The sequence below is a fragment of the Alosa pseudoharengus genome, unplaced genomic scaffold, assembly GCF_046254945.1.
Source record: "Alosa pseudoharengus isolate Yale_2024_CS ecotype anadromous, Long Island Sound unplaced genomic scaffold, YU_APseudo_1.1 YU_APseudo_1.1_scf_3, whole genome shotgun sequence".
Classification (NCBI taxonomy): Eukaryota; Metazoa; Chordata; class Actinopteri; order Clupeiformes; family Clupeidae; genus Alosa; species Alosa pseudoharengus.
In genome coordinates, this window is record NW_027468718.1 from 20208849 (window position 1) to 20230019 (window position 21171).

The 21171-nt window shown below is 45.7% G+C and overlaps 1 protein-coding gene across 1 annotated transcript; it reads right to left on the reverse strand.

Moving 5' to 3' along the window:
- Positions 1-501: 501 nt before the first annotated feature.
- xirp2b (xin actin binding repeat containing 2b) lies at positions 502-20925 on the reverse strand. The gene is made up of 13 exons (XM_076262783.1): positions 20879-20925; positions 16966-17120; positions 15546-15671; positions 14216-14308; positions 13763-13829; positions 13304-13407; positions 9723-11306; positions 7224-9608; positions 5525-7172; positions 5173-5470; positions 1613-5127; positions 1046-1176; positions 502-914 (listed from the first exon to the last, which is right to left on the reverse strand). The coding sequence occupies exons 2-12, from the start codon at positions 17020-17022 to the stop codon at positions 1085-1087; spliced, it is 9969 nt and encodes a 3322-aa protein (XP_076118898.1). The 5' UTR covers positions 17023-17120; positions 20879-20925; the 3' UTR covers positions 502-914; positions 1046-1084.
- Positions 20926-21171: the final 246 nt, after the last annotated feature.

A 21171-nucleotide genomic window follows, 5' to 3' on the forward strand; every position in this document is an offset into this window, starting at 1 on the left:
CCATATTCACAGACATTGAGGCATTGCTTTTGGGTTAAAGTTGTGTATGAAACTATATGAAACATTCTTGCAGAGTTTCTCCATCAGGTTCCGTCTTTTCATCTTCCGCTCTTTCATTCCTTGTTTCACATGTCCTTACACTCTTAGCACATTCCTTCCCTATTGATCATGTGTTCAACCACACACTCACATTCACTCTTGCTCTCTCCTCTCCTCTCCTCACCTCTCCTCTCACACCATGGTCCTTCCCTGGCAGGTCGGTTTCATAGTACCTTCCGTATTCACATTCTAAGTATTTGCCTTCATTACTTATAACTTATCCACAATGCTGTGCCTCACCAGGCCTTCAGCATACATTTACTTACTATATAACAACTCTAAAATCTCTCAGCAGAAGGTTAATGCAGACCATTTTGTTTTGTGAATTCTGAAATATGCTGGTTTTGCCTCTGTGCCTGTGTCCCTAGCTCATTGTGATTGCTGTTCCTTGGTGACATTTGGGAGACTTGGGTGCCTCACTTTTGGGGGGCCAGTCTGGCTTGACAACTTTTATGTCTGGGTCTACAAATAAAGATATTTGGGGGGAGTCTTTTTCTGGGGGCCATGTCAGGGATATTTTGCTGGCATTGTGACTTGTTTTTCCCGCTGGTTTGACTGTTTCTTTGTCAGTGGTGGCGATGAGACTCTCTCTGTCTGTCGAATAGACACTGCTCTGTGAGTATCTCCACTTTGCTCTCTCAGTGGGGACAATAATGCTGGTGCTGTCTGTTTTATGAAGTTGGTGTCGTGAGCTGTTCAAATCCAGTAGATAATTTTGTCCAAATCCTTCATCAAGATATCCTTTGGTCTTGAAGAGCTGTTTGAAGTGTGGGGGGCAGTACAAATGTCCATGGAGAGAGACGTAGTTGCCAAGGCTACAAAGAATGTTGTCAAACACAAGGATATAATTAATAACTTGACTTCATTTAGAAATAATGTCATGTAGTAGTTAATGCCATAATTCTCCATGCATTGTGTGCTAAACTGATGCCACATGCTCTCCTACCTTAATTTACTCCTGCAGTGCTCGCAGGAGAAACAGGATTTATGGAAGTTCTTTTTGTCTGCGATTAGAGACTCCATTGGAAACACCCTTCTTCGACACGCCGTGCACAGCTCTGACTTTGGAACTCGTATCTGAAGTGGAAACAAAGCAAACAGGCTCACTGTCAGCATTACTATCACTTGTGCATAAAACAGAGAAGTAGAGCAGTGGGTCGCAAAAGCTTTTGTGCCACAAACAATCCTCTCTGGGAATTCAGTTATGAAATGCATACATAAATTCAACAGAGCAGCTGCGCTGCAAAGCAAATCAACACAGACAGGGTTAGAAAACATAATTGAGCCACACATTAAAAGTCCCATAAGCACTTTATGATGTATATTTTCTCATTTTTTATTAATTTTCTCTGTCACATAAGCCGGTATATCTCATGTAAAATTATTGCATAAGCTGTGCCCTGAGTTTATTGATCTGTGTGCAAGTCAGTGACAAACAGTGATGGCCACTGCATGCTCCACCACTGACTGGAGTTAATGTTTCACTCATGCCATGCACAGCAAGCATGTTTACCAGTCTTCTTCTGCTTTGTTGTAATCTGTGAAGTCGACTCCCCAGAGACGCTGTAGCCGAGACTCTTAAACACGATCTCACTCTCACTCCACGTCTCCTGGAAGTTCTTCAGCAGCTCGTCCGTGGAGACGTCAGCCGCAGTCTTGGCGGCTTCAGCCGCAGCCGCAGCCTGAGCGGCCTCTGAGGCCTTCTTCCTCACGGCGTCGGCGTACGAGAACGGCACGTGCGGCGCCACGCTGACACTCTTGGAGCGCTGGGAGACCGAGGTTACGGTTTTTGATCCGGTTATCCTGTTGCCAAATTCGTCCATGCCAGAGTATTGCTCTGAGGTTGTTTTTGTTTCGGAAAACCCTACTGGGTCAACCGACTTCTCTGTTAGCTCTTGTTTGTGTGGAGGCAGAGGCAGGTTCAGCTGGGAGCTGGGCTTCGTCTCGCGGGAGTCTTCCTCCTTTGAAGCCTCCGATGTGATTTCCTTCACTTCGGCATCCAGCTCCTCCTGTTTGTTTTCTTCCTCTTTGACAGGGAGGCTTTGCTCACTCATTTCAAAAACATTTTTAATAGTCTTGATGTCGAACGCCGGCATCTCCTCCTGTTGAGTGGCTTGTTTCTCTGCTTCAGTCTCCACGTCTTCCATCTCGCTACCCAGCCTCTCTGGTATGTGGATGGGGTCTTTTCTCCTATACACTTTCTCCTCAGGGGCCTCAAATTTGTTAAGGAGGCCAGAGAGGTCAACTCTGGGGAGTTCCTCTTTTTCTTTCTCGGTCTCTGGCTCCTCGTTGTCGGGGCCCAAACGCTCAGGGATGTCGATGGGATCCTTTCGCACGTAAGTCTTGTTTCTCTCTGCTCTGCGGGCCTCTTCAAAGAATTCCCTCTTGTCTCTCACTGACACTGTCTCCATTAGCTCATCTGCCCCCTCTGGGGACTCTGAAGGCTCCGCCGGGATCCTCTCTACCTCAGGGATCTTCTCTACCACCTGGATCTTCTCTACCTCAGGGATCTTCTCTACCACCTGGATCCTCTCTACCTCTGGAGCTTTCTTGACCTCAGGGGCCTTCTCTACCTCAGGGGTCTTCCCCTCGATTTTGATCTGTCGGTGAAACGACACCGGGGATGCCACAACTTCCGCTCTCTTCGGCGTGACCTGCACAGGGTGTGGCACTGGGTCTGGGGAGGCCCCGCGGGAGAGTTTGGCAGTGGCCTCCCTTAGCCTTGTGAGACTCTCCGATCTGGAGAGGTTGGACGAGGGCGAGGGCGAGGCCGACGCCCTGCTCACTCGTGACGTGGGCGCCTCCGACCTGCGAGGGGGTGGCGTCGGCGGGGTGGCTGCCCTGAAGAGAGGGGGAGGTGAGGGGGCCACTCTCTGTGGGGAGTCTGTTCTCTTAGTGGACTGAATGGTGATGAACGTGGGCGAGGGAGGACGCATGCGCAGGGAAGGTGACGGCGCGCGGGGGTCGATTGTTTTCACCGGAACTATGTTCAGCTCTTTTGTCTGTGACCTAGACTTCTTCTTTTTGGAAGATTCCACTTTAGTTGAACCGATGGTTATTTTTGAGACTCTTTGTGTCGCACCCTTTTCAGATGTGGGTTCAGATTCATGTTTTTCCACCGTTGCTTGGATACCCTGTAGAGATATAAATTTGGCTTGTACAATATTTTCAACATAAGCGACAGTGTCCTTGAGTTTCTCTCCATTATTTTTGTCCGCATCGCGCTCCAAATTAGCCCTCTCCTCAGGCCCCATCAGCCACTCAGGAACTTCACTGAGCAGCATCTTCACAGATTTTGAGTCCATTTTGCCTAAAGTCCCCTGCAGTTCAATGATATGAGCCAGCAACTTCTCTACCTCTCCAAGTCTGTCTGACGCCTCAGAGATTTCTGCCCAGGACATTGCAGGTTCTTTTTGTGCTGGCTTGCTTGTAACTCTCACTGGCACTTCTCGACATTCATCCTTTTTCTCTTGACTCGCCTGGATGCTTGTTTCCCCTTTCTTTTTCTTGGCCTGTTTTTGATGTTTGACTGTAGCCTGTTGCTGAATGCTCTGCTCAACTTTACTCTCCGTGATAATCACCTCCTCTTTGTGAACCATAATGTGCTCCTGCTGGACAGCTTGCTGTGTCTGCACCACCACAACCTCAGATGACTTCTCACTGACCGCCTTCCTGGGCAATGCAGGGGAGGCAGCAGGAGTTTGCTGTGCGCCGGCCTCTTTATCCTTCTTTGCCTTCTTCCTCCTCTTTTTCGAACGGCTCTCTGAATTGCCCTCTTTGCCATCTTTGGATTCGACAGAGGCCTCGCGACTCGGCCTTTGATTCATCTCCTTCACCTTGACATCTTTTGCTTTTGTCTCCGGGATTTTTTTCTCACTGGTGTGTTCTGCCTCCTTCGCTTCTTTGTCTTTTGTCTCTGGGATCTTTTTCTCCTCGGTGTCTTGTGCCTCCTTATCATCCTTATTTACAGCCTGTGGCTTCTCCGAGGCCACCTCCTGTTTTGCAGCCTTTTTGGATTTCTTTGCTTTTTGCCCGTTTGTTTTGAGCGACTGTGGTTTTACAGTGGTTACACTGTCATCCCCGCTTTCTTTGACTTCTTTGCCTGAATCAGGGGGGGCTTTGGCCTGTCCCTTGCCTGTGGAATTGTCAGCTTTCTTCCTGCCAAGTCTAGGAGATTTACTTGGAAGATTTGTAACATCTTTTATGATCTCCACTTTGGTCTTTGTGACATTTTTAAGGCCAGTTTCAGACTGTTCCGCATCAGTAGACACATTTGCAGAGGCTGTCAACAAAGTTGTGCTGTCAACAGCAGAGACAGACTGAACAGAGGACATGGAGGACGTGGAGGACATCGAAGACATGGAGGACATCGAGGTCACCTGTTGCATGCTGGTGGTAATAGTTTTGTGCTTTTTAGCTGAGACGGTTTTGTGTTGCACTGTTGACGAAGCAAGAGAAGTCTGATTAGAGATAATGTTCTGTTTAGCCGGGGAAATCACGGCCGATTCTGGGGGAGATTTCTCATTTATGTCAGAGATCAAAGGCTTGCTTGGGGGAACGTCTGACGGCTCGGTGTGCTTGGATGATTCATGTGATGGTGTGTCTGATTCAGCTTTGGTCACAGTCTTTTCAGCGTGCTCGTGAGTGAAATCAAATGCTATGCTCTTCTCTGATTGCTCTGTGCTTTGAGTCTGTGTGGAAAGCATTACGAGAGCAGAGCTGACTGACTCGTGCATCTGAATTTCAAACGGTGCCAGGCTAGGAGGCGCATTCAATTCTTCTGTCTCCTTTTTGTATTTTTGCTCGGACAAAATTAAGGGGGTATTGAATTTGGAAAAATTTGATTTTGATTTTGATTTCCGCTTCGGAGCTGGTGAGGGAGGTGGGGTGAGTTTCACCGTTGAAATGTTTGCAGTTTGCAGAGGTGACTCTGGCTTAGTCGTCGCCACTGAAGTGTGTGTGACTGTGGATGACACTGTGCTGCTTTTCTGACTTTCAGTTTTACTGATCTCCTGCACTGTCTTGACACTTGTCGAGGTCACATGTGACACAGACTGTTGTTCCTCCTTCAACTCCTGCTTTTTAAGTTTTATCAGTGGCACCACGGGCTCGAGCTTTGGCACTTTACACAGTTCAGGGACTTTGACCTTTTTGACTGTCATCTTCTTCGCCTTTTTGACAGAAGTATTGGGGGTCTGGGATGGCATGGCCTCAAGCTCCTGTTGAGAGGGAGGAGGTGGCAGGAAATCCAGCTCCATCATAGCAGGTGGAGGAGTAGGTGGTGGGGGTAACATGTCCAGATCGAACTTTGAGGAAGCAGGAGAGAGAGGAGGAGGAGGAGGGGTAGGAGGGGGAGGGAGGTCATTATCGCCTGGGAGGAGAGGAGGAGCAGGAGGAGGAGGAGGTGGCGTGGGGCACGGCTCACACTCTGGCAGTGCTGGGGGTGTGGGTGGGGGTGGGAGGGGGAGCTCAGGCAGAGAAGGAGGAGGGGAGGGGGTAAGAGGCACGCGTATGACTTCTGTCTTCACTTTGGTTTTGTCCAGCTTGATCATTCCCTTTTGATTTGTCTTGAGGTTCCGGAACTCAGTCCGCAGTGTCTTAATGCCATGTTTCTGTGTGATTGTGTTATGTTCCACCAGAGTTGTCTGTGTCTGTTCGCCTGTCTGGGACTTCTCTGTGCTGACAGTGATTGATTGGGCAGTAACGGCCTCCTGTGCATTTCTCTCTGACTCATTAGTGCCTTTAGGTTTCAGATTTTTCACAGCGGGATTTGATTTCATTTTCTCCAGGGCACATGTACAGCATATGTCATGCTGTTCATGTGGCGGGGCTTTCGGGAATCTAACCTTTCTGGTTGCCTGTTTTCTCTGAATTTTAGTATTGGCCCGCTCTGCCGTTTCCAGCAGACTTTTTATTGTGCCTTTAACATCCCCTTTTACAACTTCCTCTTTATCCTCCTGTGCCTGCTCTTGCATTTCATACAGAGATTTAATGGACATCTTTACATCACCTTCAATGCTTGGCCTCCGCTGTGGCTGAGGAGAGGCCGGCTGCTCCAGTAACTGCTGAATAGCACCTCTCACGTCTCCCTGGACACCAATTTCTTGATGAAGAACTTTTCTCTCGTTAGAGGCCTCATGCAAGCTCTGCAGGGCCACGTGAATGTTCCCCTTAACAATCTCCTCCTTCTCAAGCCCTCTCACAGCTTGTTTTGCCTCCTCCAGTGATTTTAAAGCACCTTTGATGTCTCCAGGCACTAAATCTTCAATTACAATTCCAACTTTGCTGGTTGCTGATTCCTCAAGCGACTTAAGCGCTCCTTTGATGTTGCCTGCTACAATTTCGGGTTTTTCCACATCTTTGGGTTGATACTGGGCTTCCTCCAAGCACCTGAGAGCTGCAGGTATGTCACCTTTTATTACTTCCTCTTTCTCCAGCATCACTCTTTGGTTTACGGACTCTGTCAGGGAGTGAAGAGTAGCCTGCAAATCACCTCTGACTATCTCCTCTTTCTGTAGTTTCTCCAGAGAGAGTCGAGGCTCTGTCGTGAAAACTTTGACAGCGTTGTGAATGTCTCCTCGAACGATGCCATCTTTGTCTATTGTGCGCTCAATTTGCATTTGATTGTTTTGCAGTACAAGTTTTGTATTTTTGACATCGCCTCCAACTATGTCTTCTTTCTCCACGCAGTTTGACAGGTCTTCTGAACTTGCTTGGAGTTGTTTCAGGTAATCCACTGCTCCTGACTCGATGCAGGTGGAGTAGAAATGGACGTTGCCCTTTTCTGTCTCATCCACTTGGATTTTCACCAACCGCCCTTCATCTGGGCTGTATAGTCTCTGTAAGGCGCTTTGCAGATCACCCTTGACGATGTCTTCTTTTTCAACTGTGGTGTCGTCCTGCTTGTTGAGAAGTGAGTAGATGGTCATATGGACGTCTCCCTTCTCGTCCTCCTGGAGCAGAATACCACTTTTGGCGGAGCTCTCCTCCTTCAGGAGGTTGTTGATGGCCTCTTGAATGTCTCCCCTGATGATTTCTTCTTTTTCAACGCTGATGTCTTTTTGACTGAACAGCTGCTGGACCGTGCTGTTGATGTCTGCCCTGATGATTTCTTCCTTTTCAACGCTGATGTCCTTTTGACTGAACAGCTGCTGGACTGTGCTGTTGATGTCTGCTCTCTCGTCTGTGTCCACCCTGATGCGGCTCTCTGTGGATTCACGTCTGTTCAGGAGGTTCATCATGATGCTCTGGAGATCTCCTCTGATGACCTCCTCCTTCTGGATCTCAGGGGCATCCCTGTTCATCAGGTTGTACTTCGCCATTCTGACATCACCAATCTCATCCGTCTGGATGAGTATGCCCTTTGAGTCCACCATTCTATGACTGAAGAGATCGTTAAGGGTCTCTTTGATGCTTTTACCCATGATTTCAGTTTTCTCCAGGTTTCTCTCATTGAAATCAGTGATTGGAGTGGTTTCAAAAAGCCTTGTTGCAGATCTCACATCTCCTTTAACGTCTTCCTCCTTTTCGGCAACCTCAGTCTCATCATCAGAGTTTTCACCGTGTATTTTATCAATGGTGTGAGTCTCAAACATCCATGTGGCAGTTCTCACATCACCTTTGTGGATTTCACTCATACTAACTGTTCGCACCAGGTTCTGAGACATCAGATCAGACTCAAAGTGTTTTTTATTTGATTTCACATCCCCTCCTTGGACATCCTCCACGGTTTTTGTTCTCTCTTTCATGTCTTCAGCAATGGTGTCAATTGGTTGTGTTTCAAACCTATACCTGACTGAGTTAACATCACCTTTTACAACATCTTCCTCAGTCACTGCTTTGATGAGGTACACCTCATCTGTGTCTCTGATAGAATCAAGAGGCTTTGTTTCAAACAGCCACCTGGCGCCGACCACATCACCCTTCAGAACTTCTTCTTTGGTGAGCGTGGTCACCTCATGGTATTGTCCCTCTTGGTCTTGGATAGCGTATAATGGCTGTGTTTCAAACATGTTGGCATAATTTCTAACATCACCTTTCTCATTTTCCTGGCACAGAATTCTCTGTAATCTAGTCATCTCTGACTCAGAGGACACCTCCTGAATTTTGTCCAGAGAGCATGTTTCAAAAATGAACCGGCCTTTATCCACATTTCCTCCCTGGACATCTGTCACTGTGCGGGTATTTCTCTGTTCATCTGTCTCAGATATAGCATCAATGGGTTGGTTTTCAAACAACCACTTATGGTTCACAACATTTCCTCTCTGGATGTCCTCTGCATGTGCAGTTTTAAGCTTCTGGAAGACTTCCTCAGAAGTTGAGGTCATGACATCACATGTCTCAAATTTGTATTTCATATGGGACACGTCTCCCGACTGAATGTCAATTTCAGTTACTTTCTTGAAAGACTCGTTGTCCTCTCCTATGATGTTTTCAAGATTCTCTGTTTCAAAAAGGTAGCGAGCCATCCGTACATCTTTGCCCTGAATATCTTCCTGGCTCACTGTACAGACTTTAAGCACATTCTCTGAATCCTCCTTGATTGCATCAAGAGCCTGAGTTTCGAAGAGCCACGTGCAGGACTTCACATCTCCTTTGTGAACCTCTTGAGCGTCGCTCTTCATCTCCTCCTTATCATAGAGGACATCCATCGGTTTAGTCTCAAATAGCCACTTGCAGGTTTTAACGTCACCCTTCACAATGTCCTCAGACTCTTTGGTAACGCATTCTTCATCATCGATGTTGCTGAAATATTTAATTGCGTCAAGAGGTTGTGTTTCAAATAGCCATTTAGCCATTGTTACATCACCTGATTCAATTTCCTCTTGTGTTATGCCCTTAATGACTTGTAACTTGGTGACACTTTCATCAAACTGATCGATGGGCCGTGTTTCAAACATCCATTGGCAGCTTCTCACATCACCTTTGACTATTTCTTCCCGACGAACTGTTTTGACCTCATGATAGTGGCCTGAGCTGTCCTGCAGAGCATATGTTAGGTTGCCTTCGAAACGATCCTTACTGGATTGAACTGCACCCCAGGTTACTCCCTCCACTTGGATCTTATGTGTCTCATCATATTTGTTTAGGTCGTAAGTTTCAAACTTTTGCCTGTAATTTGCTACATCCCCCTTATCAAGATGCTCTAGGTTCACAGTACGTGTCAATTCTTTCTCTTCGTCTCTGATTTGTTCCAGAGGTTGACTCTCAAACCTCCACTTTTGGTGTCTTACATCACCCCGCTCTTCCTCAGATGCCACCATCTTTTTCAGTTTGCCCACATCTGCAAGTTCCTTGAGGTCTTCCGCCGGGGCCGTTTCAAAAAAGTGTTTGGCTGATCGTACATCACCCCTGACTATTTCCTCAGTGGACATCGGTCTCTCATTTGCATCATCTTTCAATGTATCCATTGGCTGAGTTTCAAATACCCAACAGTTTTTGCGAACATCCCCTTTGTAGCCAGAAGCTGAGTGGAACTCCTCTTGGTTAACCGTGCGAACCAGCTCTTTCTGCTCCTCTCTAATGTGCTCAATCGACTGATTTTCAAACAACCATTTCTGGTGTCGAACATCACCTTTCTCCTCCTCAGATGCTACCACTGTCTTGAGTTTGCCCACCTCCACATCTTCATCCTTTATTTTCTCCAGCGGCTGATTTTCAAATTTCCATTTCTGGTGTCTGACGTCTCCTTTATCTTCTTCAGCTTGCATGGCCTTTTTAAGCTTTCCCACCTCAGCAAGATCCTTTAAATACTCTTGAGGGGCTGCTTCAAAAAAGTGTCTGGCAGACCTCACATTACCTCTAACAATGTCTTCTGTGGTCACAGGTCTGGCATTGGAGTTGTCTTTTAGTGTGTCCATCGGCTGTGTCTCGAAAACCATGCAGTGCTTGCGTACATCAGCTCCAAGAATTTCTTCCTTCTCAAGTTTGGAACGTTCCCACTCCTCATCATGTATGGCATCAAACATCCTGGTTTCAAACAGCCATCTGCATTTGCTGACGTCATCCTGATGGTAATCCTCCTTGAAAACACCGGACACAAGTCTAACAAAGGAAAGGTCTCTGTTGATCTTATCCAGTGGCTGAGTCTCAAACAGCCACCTTGTGGTCTTGACGTCTCCCTTCTCGGTTTCTTGTCGACAAACAGAGGTAATCTCGACTGTTTCGCCGGTCTGCTCTTTGAGCACACACATGCACTGAGTCTCAAACTTCCAGATGGTTATTTTCACATCACCTTGGATGTCCTCGTTCCGAGACTTCAACGTCAAGAGATGGTGTTCATCAATAGTTTCAGTGACACCATAAGAATCCAGGAGCTGGTTTTCAAACATATGTCTCACCGATTTGACATCACCCTTCACTACCTCTTCAGAGAAGACTACCTCTTTGGTTTGTTCCTCCTCACCAACGTGCATGCGATTGAGGCTATCAAGTGGCTGGTTTTCAAACAGCCAGGCAGCTGTGCGCACATCTCCTCTGTAAACTTCCTCGGACGTGTTTCTCTGTTCAGCAGAACCCAGAGCCTGAGTCTCAAACATCCAGGCCGTCTGTCTCACGTCGCCTCTGGCGATCATTTCTTGTTGGCTGATATTCTTGCCTTCCTCGGTATCGGACGATTCGTCCTTGATGGCGTCCAGGGGCTTGTTCTCAAACATCCAGCGCATGGACTGCACCTCACCCCTGAGGATCTCATCCCACTCCAGGTACTCCCTGTCTGGGCTGCCATTGCTGCCGCTGTTCTCATACACGTACTGCTGCTCGTCGTCTTCATGCTGGTGAGTCTCCAAGTGGTGGTGGTGCTGGTGGTGCTGGTGGTGGTGATGGTGAGAGCACTGGAACTCCTCCTCGTAGATCTCTTTCTCCAGGGTCTTCCTGACCTCGGGGTGGATGTGCTTACAGAGACGCTTCAGCTCCAGCAGCTCGCGCTGTTTGGCTTGGTGGGCCTTGTGCACTGGACACTGGTGACCATTTGAGTTCAGAGGCTCAGGGGGCGCAGGCAAGTCATCAGGGACGTCTGAAGGCTCCTCTAGTAAGTCTGGCGGTGGGGGAGGGAGGTAGTCTAAGTCATCAGAGTCGATGGCACAGGCAGAGGCCTCCTCTTGTGCTGTGTTGTTGTCACATGGTAGGGCAGCAGCCTCAGAGTCGGGTATGTGATGGCACACGTTAACCTCTGGAAACCAGTTAAACTTGCTGACACCACGATCAATCTTTTTCAGGGGGAGGAGGAGGGGGAGGAGGAGAGAAACACATCAATCAAGAGCTGATGTCTGACACATGTGACCAGGCATGGCAAAACCAGGCTCAAGTCGCAGAGACGCAAGTCGCCAAAAACGACTTTGGAGGTTTTTTTTTTTTTCAAAATTAGTTATTTTCGTTTTTTTGCAGAATGTGCAAGTTGAAGTCCTCAAGAAGCAATTCCATGTTTCAGATAACAGCATTGGTTGCTTTAAAATTGTATATTTTGTCTTTGAAAATGGTTAAGTTTCAGGAAGTAAACCAGCGTTTGAATTGGGCGTGACTATTAGTGCTCTTTTGTTTTGTCGGCCAATCAGCTGTATGCTAGAAGTAACCTCATGGCTACTTACTGAACCAGCATGCTGTTTGTTTACAATTGGAATGGAGATGGACAAAGCACAGCGGATTGCAGATTACCTGAATCTGATGATGAAGGCGACTTCATTACATTGGAGAACATCCCTAATCTAGAGCTCACCTTAGCCGAAGATAATTACAATGAGGAAGAATCTCTCGGTCTGGCAGCAGAGGAACTAGATCGTAAGATATCAGATGCTATTTCCACAGTTACATTTGACGGGGATGAAGTTTGTGTGTTAGAAACTTTATCCATTGCTACTAGCTAACGTAGACCTACTGTGGTTATCTATTGGCACCATTAGGGGTTTGCACGGCGTGTCATCAGATCTGGACATCGCCATATTGGAGATACTCGCCTCATTAGAAAGCATTAGGCACTGAAGTAAATCCCTAACATCGTCAAGGAAAATGGTTAATTATTGCCGTGTTTTAGGTTGTACGAATAGGTCAGACTGAGAAAAACATCTGGTGTAGGTATCGACTTCCAAAAGTTATTAAAAAACCAGGGTGAAGGGACAATAATGCCAGAAGTTATCAGAGGAAGGGGGGCGCTTGTGGTTGAACTTGGTACTTCGTCTCCCTCACCCAACTCATATGGATCTGCGCTGCCAATAATCCGTAATTTCTCGAAATATCGCGCCTTTTCTTGTGGTCCAAGTCCTGCCCTATATGCCTTTGCATCTTAGACGCATTTTGATGAGCTTTTCTGTTGTTTAGACACGGCTACAATCACGTAAGATATCCAAAGTGCATAATACTCCATTGTACTTCATTCACTGAGTATCGCCAATATGGCCGCGCGTGCTGGGTTACCATAGTTACCGGCCAGAACGTGACGTCGGTGCAAACCCCTAATAGGCTACTAGCCAAAACCCATTACATATTTTCGGTGGGCAATTAATTTGAATAATGCGAGAATGTCTTGTTTTGACTGATGGCAGGGTGCCTTATCATGTGTGCATTCAAATGAACAGGGTTTGCAAACGTGATCTCACGTTTGTTTAGTTCGCGTTTTAGACTATTTTATCCATTGCTAAACCTGCTAAATCCATTGCCAACTTGGTGCCTTGCACTGGGTGTTCATTCAAAATAACATGGTTTGCAAACGTGATCTCATGTTTGTTTTAGACTACTTTATCCATTGCTACTAACTGGTTCTGTAACCCATTACAGATAGTTTAGATGGGTCATTAGCACTGCTGGCGGACAAATCAGTGACCGTGACAGGGGGGAGGGTTGATCTTAATGGATTGAGGGAGAAAGTAGTCAAATTGAAAACCCGTTCTCAGCTTGTAGCTTTGAGATGTGTATATTTTAAAATGGCTACAACTTATTCAAATATTATCAGATCTCCATGAGTGAGACATCATCGGATAGCTTTGAAACTACACTTTCAGAATCTGTGAATAACTGAAAATGTCTCTGGGGAGACATGCGCCTGGTTTTGCCATGTCTGGTCACATATGTGTCTATTGTGTTAGGCTAATACAGTAAAATGATTAAATTAGTTGATCAAATTGTTAGAATATGCTACAGTTAAAGATAAAGCAGCTAAGCTAACCAAAGATCTACTTGTGCCATGTACGAATAGGATGAACATCTATTATACCTTAATCTGCTTTCTGGGAGTTGCCTCTTCAATGGTTTTTTCAAAATGCTGGGCCAGTTCTTTGGCAGTGAGTCTGGATAAATCATCTTCATCAACCTCCTCTGCTGGCAAAAAGTGATATTTTACACTAAATATAACAATAAACATAACTAATCAAAGATTAAAGAAAGAGACAAATTTGACATTTTTACTCATTTGCCTGGATCTTATTTTTACATATCTTTCAGCGTAATATTGCAATTATGTTCGCTAAGTGAGTTAAGGGAATGCTGAACATGAAAATTATTAATATTTCTGTCTAAAATGTATGAATATAGACCATAGTAACTGTTCCTTAAGACAAACATTCACAGCTTGACTGTTAATTATAATAACATTTCTAATCACATGTAGTATATATATCTGTCTTCATACAGTACATATACTAAAAAGGACAGGCATGATGAATGAACTACTCACCATTTCCATCAACATGGTTTTCAGAGTTGAAGGTCACTTGCTGGTCAACAGCTTGATTATATACTGTCTGTAAGAAACAGAGCATGGTTAGTTATTTGTACAACATCTGAGTTTGAACCTTAGCTGCCTTGGCTGTTCTTTCTCAGTATGCCATGTGAAACAATAATGCATTCTTTGTTTCATTTTATATCTGCATTATGTTGAAAGACTACATGGAATGGAGACAGTGATATTAATTGTGTATAATTTTGTATTCCTGTTTGAGGTGTTGTGTGTGAGTATGATAATCTGACAGTTTGACAGAAACGGTTTATGCTTCTTTTATTAAAATGCCCCTTAGCCAGAAAAAGAAATGAATACATGAAGTGACAATTAGCTATTATTGTCATTAGAGACTAATTATCCTTTTTTGTGGTCATTATATGCGTTTTGCTCTGCAGAGTGCTGTGGTACCTTTTCATGCTGGTGCATCTGAGCCTGAATGAGGGGCGGGACACTTTCTTTAGTGTTACTCTTCACTGTCACCTCTGATGAGTGTGACACTTCCTGTGAAATAGAAGACACACCTGCTGTCAAAGAAACAACTGTAGTTACACACTCTCTCTCTCCCTCTCTCTCCCCTTCTCTCTTTCTCTCTTTTATACACACAGACACACACATGCACACACACACACACACACACACACACACACACACACACACACACAGGCACAGCACGAAATGGCTCCAGCTCAATGACAACCGAGCCATAAGCAGCTGGAGTGAGATTAATTAACGTTCAGACAGTGGCAGATGAGGAGTGCATCACAGGGAACAATCAAGGGACACAAAATTACAGGAAACACTGAAATGAGACAATAACACCCAGTTTTCTCAGAGTTTCTCTGGCTCTTTTTCCCCATTTTTTTTGTAATACACGGTTATATGTAGTAGTGTCAGTAGTGAAATATCAAGCTTCTAGGCGTAAAGGGCACTTGCAGGAGCCGCTGCAAGTGCATTGAAACCTTCATGCTTCAAAGAAACCTGCAGTCCCTGGAGAAAACACAGTCACTCTTCTAGTTTGCTTCAATGCAGGCAGAACACAACAACCAAGGACTAACGCATGATTGACAACATTTGTGAGGGGCTGCTTGTTGTTGCATTGGAATAGTAAGGAGGTGAGCACCTCTGCCTGTGAAGCTCATCCATCATTCAGCACTCGCACTGATTTGCACTCGCTGACTGGCTGCGTGCGTGCGCGCGTGCGGCTTAGCACCCTACAGGGGAACAGCATGTGCTGGAGCACACTGCCATGGATGGGTGCTTTGCTTTGGGCAGGAAGGAGAGGGAGTTAAACAGGTTCCGGGGTGGCCATTGTATTCGTCCGCCTGTTCCTCCATTGACCTGCTGCATCCATGCCTCTCTCTTGCATTGTGTGTGCTTTGTGAACTCGACATAGCCCTTCATTAGTCACAAAATGCAAGAGCCGCTAATTACGTTGGCGCTAATCATAGATTCGAAAGCTAGCCTTTCTTCTTTCTCCTTCTCCTCTCTCCTTCCTCTGTCTTCCTGCTCTGTCGAGCCCATTACCTTCATTGTGCTCTCTTGCTTGACTGACATCCCAGAGGCAAAAACCACGACTTTCAGACTAAAAGTGGCTTACTGTAAAGTTTCACAAAGGAATTTCTTTCTATTGCTGCCAGGCTATTCAATGAGCCTGGCTCAGAGAAGTCACCAGGAGCTTGTGTCGTGATTGTAAGCTCTTTTTTTGACAAAAGCACATCCATATTGCGGCTTTAATTACCTGCATAGTTCTCTGCTGGTACTGGAACTGGGTGACAGAGCTTTGTGCTGTTGCGATTTCCTCAAACTGTTTCCGTACGCCGGCGAGTCCCCCAGGCAAAGAGCAGACCTCTGACTCCTCCATGACCTAATGAAGCAGAGCAAAGATCATTAACTCCTGGCAGCTTTGCATGCTGCTGATTCCAACCACATCTCCACAGAGTCCCTGATTATGCACATATACAAATTGGAGAATGAGACATCTCCCTCTGTCTGTAAGTACCAGAATCAGTTGATCTGCTCTCCTTCTGCATACATACAACTGCATACAAACAGCTATGAATGCCAACAAACACTTCATGTTTAAATGATGAGACACAATTTTCTTTTGCTTTGTCTGCCAATCATTGTCTGAAAACAGGGCATGTTTGTTTTATCTGCCAATCAGCGCACAACAGCAGTTCTTTGTTTTTGTTTGCTTATTTTGGATGCAGTTAGCATGTGTGTGTGTGTGTGTGTGTGTGTGTGTGTGTGTGTGTGTGTGTGTGTGTGTGTGCATATGTATGTATTGATGTGTGTTTGGTATGGCAATTTTGATGTCCAAGGTTAGTCTGCAGGGGGCATCTGCATCCCACCATGTTGTGTCCTGACTATTTTAGGCCTCTGTCCAGTGAGTGTCAGCTTTCTGGCCATCTGCAAGGCCAAGGAACCCTCCAGGGGTCAGCTGTCATCATCACATTCCACTCATAAAGCATGACAATGCCATCATCATTGCTTGTAATAAGGATGTCACAGCCACTCGACTCTACTACTGGACACAACACAGACCTCAGTGTTGCTAAAGAGAAACTAAGCTCCAGGGTTATATTACGCCACTCTTCACTGGTGACGTCTCGTTAGCTCTTGGCTCTCAGGTACGATTAGCATCCCTTGCACTGGCTTCATGAGCGATATCCAAAAGATCCTCAGAGCTTTGTGCTACTTCAATATTCTGTTCAGTTGGAGCATCTAAATGAAATTGTACATTTCTAAATGCCTTCCAAGATTCTGAGCAACAATGGGCACATTAATAAATCATTTGTGTGCGTCACTGAACGTGCTGTGTACAAGACAACAGCAAGACAGTTCTAGCTCAACTGTCAACTATTATAGTTCCCAGCATGTCTGAAGGAAAAGAGAGAATCTGCTCGAGGGCTGTTGTGTAAATGGTGCTATGTTTACTCAGCACTTGGACTGCTGAGTTTCAAAAACAAACTTGGACAACTAAAAGGGGGTTTATTAAACCAGCCTCTGAACTGTAACAGGAACCTGAGTGGCTCAGGCACCACTGCATCTAGTGGAGCAGATTTAGGGGCCCTTGCCCACCCTGCCGCCAAAACCCCCCCCCCCCCCCCCCCCCGAATATGTCTGGCAGACGGAAACGAGCTATGGGACTGACTCACCCCGCTGGAGTAGCTGGAGGTGTCCTGTTTGGACACGGCTGCCTGATACATGGCCATGCGGTCCTTCAGTGGGATGGGTTCTGAGAGAGCGCCGCTCCCCTGGTCCTCTGCGTCCTCAGGTAGTCCTGCCCTGGTGACCAGTGAGCTGCCCGCAGCTACAGACAACAGCAGCACCGTGTCAGTATACAGTCCCATAAAAGAGCAGCGCTCATAGACGGAGCACATAAAATGATGCCTCTCATTTAAGGTGATTATAAAACTGCACTGCTCATTATGTGAATCCGATGCTTTCTCTATATTGATCTGTGCACATAGGATGTGGATAAATCACTGTGAAATGTGAAAACATGTTTAGGTTGTAAGAGGAAGAAATCAATATAGTTTACCATCTGGCAATTTGCAGATGTCTTGCAATGCACAAAGCAAAAGCCCCACATTTTTTGATAATGCATTGAAGACATTAAATTGCTGTGGCACAAAGGAATGATATACCAGAGACGGGTGTCCAAACAATGAATGTTATCAATTTCAACTGCAGAGCACAGTCCACATATTGCATAAGCTAATGTCAAGTTTTTAAATATAGCCGAGCACCTTACAAGGAGCTCATATTCTTGGAAACTGGGGTTACAGGAGATGTTAGCCCTCAAATAACATGTTATCAAGGGGCCAGGCTTAAAGAGGTAAAGATCTTGCATGTTTACCTGGGGGGACAGAGGGGGGCATCTGACGTAAGCCCAACTTTGACCACAGGCTTCATTCGGCCTGCCACTTACAGACCAGCTCGGCACCTCCAATGCTGTCAGTGGATGAGGTCATGCCGTCACCATCCTCCTCCGCTATACATAGCCGCAGCACTAAAAACTCAGAGCGGACGTTGCCAGGTTTTTTAGCCGGAGCCGTGCGCTCGTGAATCATTGTGGGTGCCTCCCCTACCTTGCCGTTCCCAATAAAAACAGCAGCATTATTCAAATCAATTACAAACAGACCCAGTGGCTGTCCAATTACACAGAGGGGGGAATATAGATTGATGTGGCTCTCTGGGCTATAAAAATGTTGTTAAGGTAATGAGGCTTTGACACCGCGGACCGTCTCCACACCCATGGAGAGCACATTAGTGTTCGGCGCTACGCCGGCGCTGCCATGGCTCTTCATTACGCGCACAGGAGGTGGGTGGGTGGTTAAGGAGGCTTGCAGGGGTGCGTCTAAGTTTGTTTGGGTGAGGCCTCGGCTGGCTCACCCTCTGACGGCTCGGCTGGTTTGTATCTCTGTAGTTTATACACAAGGGACATGACCGATCTGTGTTTTTTATCAGTCACTAAATAAGGGGATTTTGCCCCTGAGAATGTAAAGTGGTCATTATTTGCTAAACAAGACATTGAGAGTTGTCTGCAGGCCTTTTAGCTGTCATGTTTAAATCCCCTCACATTCAAAAATGCAACATGGTGCAATGACTTAAATCAGTGATAAACACTGAGAAACACTAATAAGAGAAACAGTGTCACCAACAATGGAATAGTCATTAAAGAGTATAGACTTGGACAGCCAGATCATATCCATAAATGTTAGCTAACTGAGCCCAGTAAGCCTGGAGGCCCTTTGTGACTAAAAACATAATTTTATTGCTGACATGATGAATTTGGAAGGGGCCTCAGTCTCTTAATCGCTGTCTGATTTGAACAAAGAATGATAAATCCTTCGCTGCTTATTTAATTGATTGTTATAGGAGCAGCCAAACGAGAGGTTTCATAATTAAGAGGTAACACATTTTATTTGGAGATGTTAATAGAACATCCTTCTCTCAGTTAAGCTTATTTTCATGGAGCCGTTTTGCTGCAATTACCTATAAATGGGACAACGAAATCATCTTCTATATTAATTATAAAGATTCTGTACCAATTTATGCTTTTAAAGAACACTATCAACATTCTGATGTAGGTCCATTTTGCAAAACAAATCTTCACCAGAGTTTTTGAGTTCATATATGCACCAATACTAAAACAAATCATGAATAAAACTATTCCTTTGATATTCATGTGCAACATCAAAGATGTAATCAGAGATTAATGAAATTTAAAAAGCTGCTCCAGATATCAAAAGCAGACCTAGGCAGAGAGTGGCTGCCCTTTTCAAACTGAATGAGAGATGCTCAGCGAGCGCCATTAAAGATAGTCAGAAATGTCTGATAATCTGTGTCTTTTCCCCATCATGATGAATGGAAACAAGGCTTAGACGGAGCAACACTGTGACATCTTCTAAAATAATTTAGCTCTGTCTCCAGATCAAACAGTATTAAACCTCACCATTATGGGGTCTGACTCTCAATTGCACCATACAAATCTGGGAGTTCGACATGAAACCGGTTATTTACTGGGCAGAGAAAAACCTCTTACCCCCCTCATCATCACCATTATTATTCTGCTGATGGAGCTAAGAAAAGCACTTATTGCCATATGATATCTTTCACTAGCTATAGATTTAGAGAGGGAGAGAACGAGTTATTAGTGTCATCAAAGACGATCTGGACTCTGGCGCACCTTTTATTTCTGTGATTCTGCCGCTGCCCTTTCCATCGCATGCAGCCCAGATTGAGAAGATGTCACCAAGTCTACAAGCGAGTAAGTATATTACAGCAGTCTCCTGGCAAGGCAGGATTTTCTGGTCGGGAAATGTTAAATGTTTCTGCTATGACCCATCAGCTGAAGCAGCCCACCCCCCCACCACCACCACTACCACCACCACCCACTCTAACCCCCCTGATTTTAGCCGCCCAGTCATGACCGGAATGCCCGTGTAAACCTATCAACCTGTCAAGAGGGATGTGGGGTGCATACCGGCCTCCCAAAATAATCAGCTTCCTTAATGCATCTCTAAGTGCATCGCATATAATATTAGTGCAATCTGGATGTGCAAGTGGAAATGTAGTGCAGTCAGGAGGTCATGGTAGGAGCAGCACACAGGTAAACAGGTCCTGGATTTGCAACACAGGTGTCTGTACTTCTTCTGAACATGCATCTGTGTCATAGGGTGGTCTGTGGGAATTGATGCCAACAAATGTGACTAGGAGTCTCGGGCTATCTGGTGACGAGCCAAGTACATTTTTGAGAGCTCACGTAACAGGAAAGTGAAGTAATCTAGGCGCCAAGTACCTGCAAAAATACATCGGCCTTATTTTAAACGACGCTGGCCCGAGGGGTCATGTTTCTGAATGGCAGCAAGCAAGAGATGGCCTGGAACATGAGTTTCCTTTAGGTGAGTTTGACAGTCCATCAACGCCTGGCCTCAACACACACACCTCACTCTTTTCTCACCTGTCTTAGAAGTGGTCACACCAGTTATGCTGATTACAGAGAGGTAAGTGAGATATGAATGTGAGATATGATGCCATTTTTTCCACATTTTATGGTTATTGAATTTTCAGAACATTGTGGGACCTGTTTGAAATTGTTGGGAGCTCTGCTGACTATTGTGTTTAATGTCTATTTATTTTCTGTTTAGGACGTCCTCTGCTATTAATTTTCCCCACTGTGCCAAGCCCCTGAAATGTTTTGTTAAATAGCTGCTTCAGTCTCAGTCCCGCTCTTCAGAGAGAGAGAGAGAGAGATTGTGACTCCATTATCCAAGCCAAATGCAGCCAGCATGAGAGATCAGCATCAGATCAATCATTTTACAGACATTTGCTTTGTAATGTTACTTGGTAATCACACAGTGCTCTGTAAAAAGTGCAACTGCTCAAACATATTTAGGCCAAGTTTCATGTGCATATTATGACTGCTGAAATGATTAGAGGCACAAATCAGAAAATAACATCTCAAATTTACCCTTTGAGCACTTTCATAGGACACATACTGTATCTGAGAAGGCACATATCTGAGAAGTAAAGGACCTCATATTGACACTCAGTGCAACTCACCGAATCCTTGCAGATAGGCAACAGAAACAGAGAATGATCAGCAGGTAGAATCCCACAGTTTGGCCTGATCAAATCCCTGGCCTGCAGGGCGCTAGAACCAGAACAGCAGAAAAACCCCACCCAGTATTGGAGACCAGCTCCAGCCGCACGCATTCACCTCTGTCCCGCTGGGGCCGAGGGCAGCTCGTTTTATTTTGGACTCGCACCACCCCCTGCCCCCTTGTCAGGGGACGCGTCTGAAGGGGGCTTTTTTTAGAGGCTCGACCCCTTCCAGGCTTTCCACTGCGAGACCC

What these genes read in the sequence shown, in the direction of transcription:
- xirp2b (XM_076262783.1), bottom strand. Translation starts at nt 17,022, where the DNA reads ATGGCCATGTATCAGGCAGCCGTGTCCAAACAGGACACCTCCAGCTAC. An exon ending in AGATGCACCAGCATGAAAAG is followed by an intron (nt 13,830 to 14,215) that starts GTACCACAGCAC and finishes TGTTTCTTACAG; the next exon opens with ACAGTATATAATCAAGCTGT. An exon ending in CTCCCAGAAAGCAGATTAAG is followed by an intron (nt 11,307 to 13,303) that starts GTATAATAGATG and finishes CCCCTGAAAAAG; the next exon opens with ATTGATCGTGGTGTCAGCAA.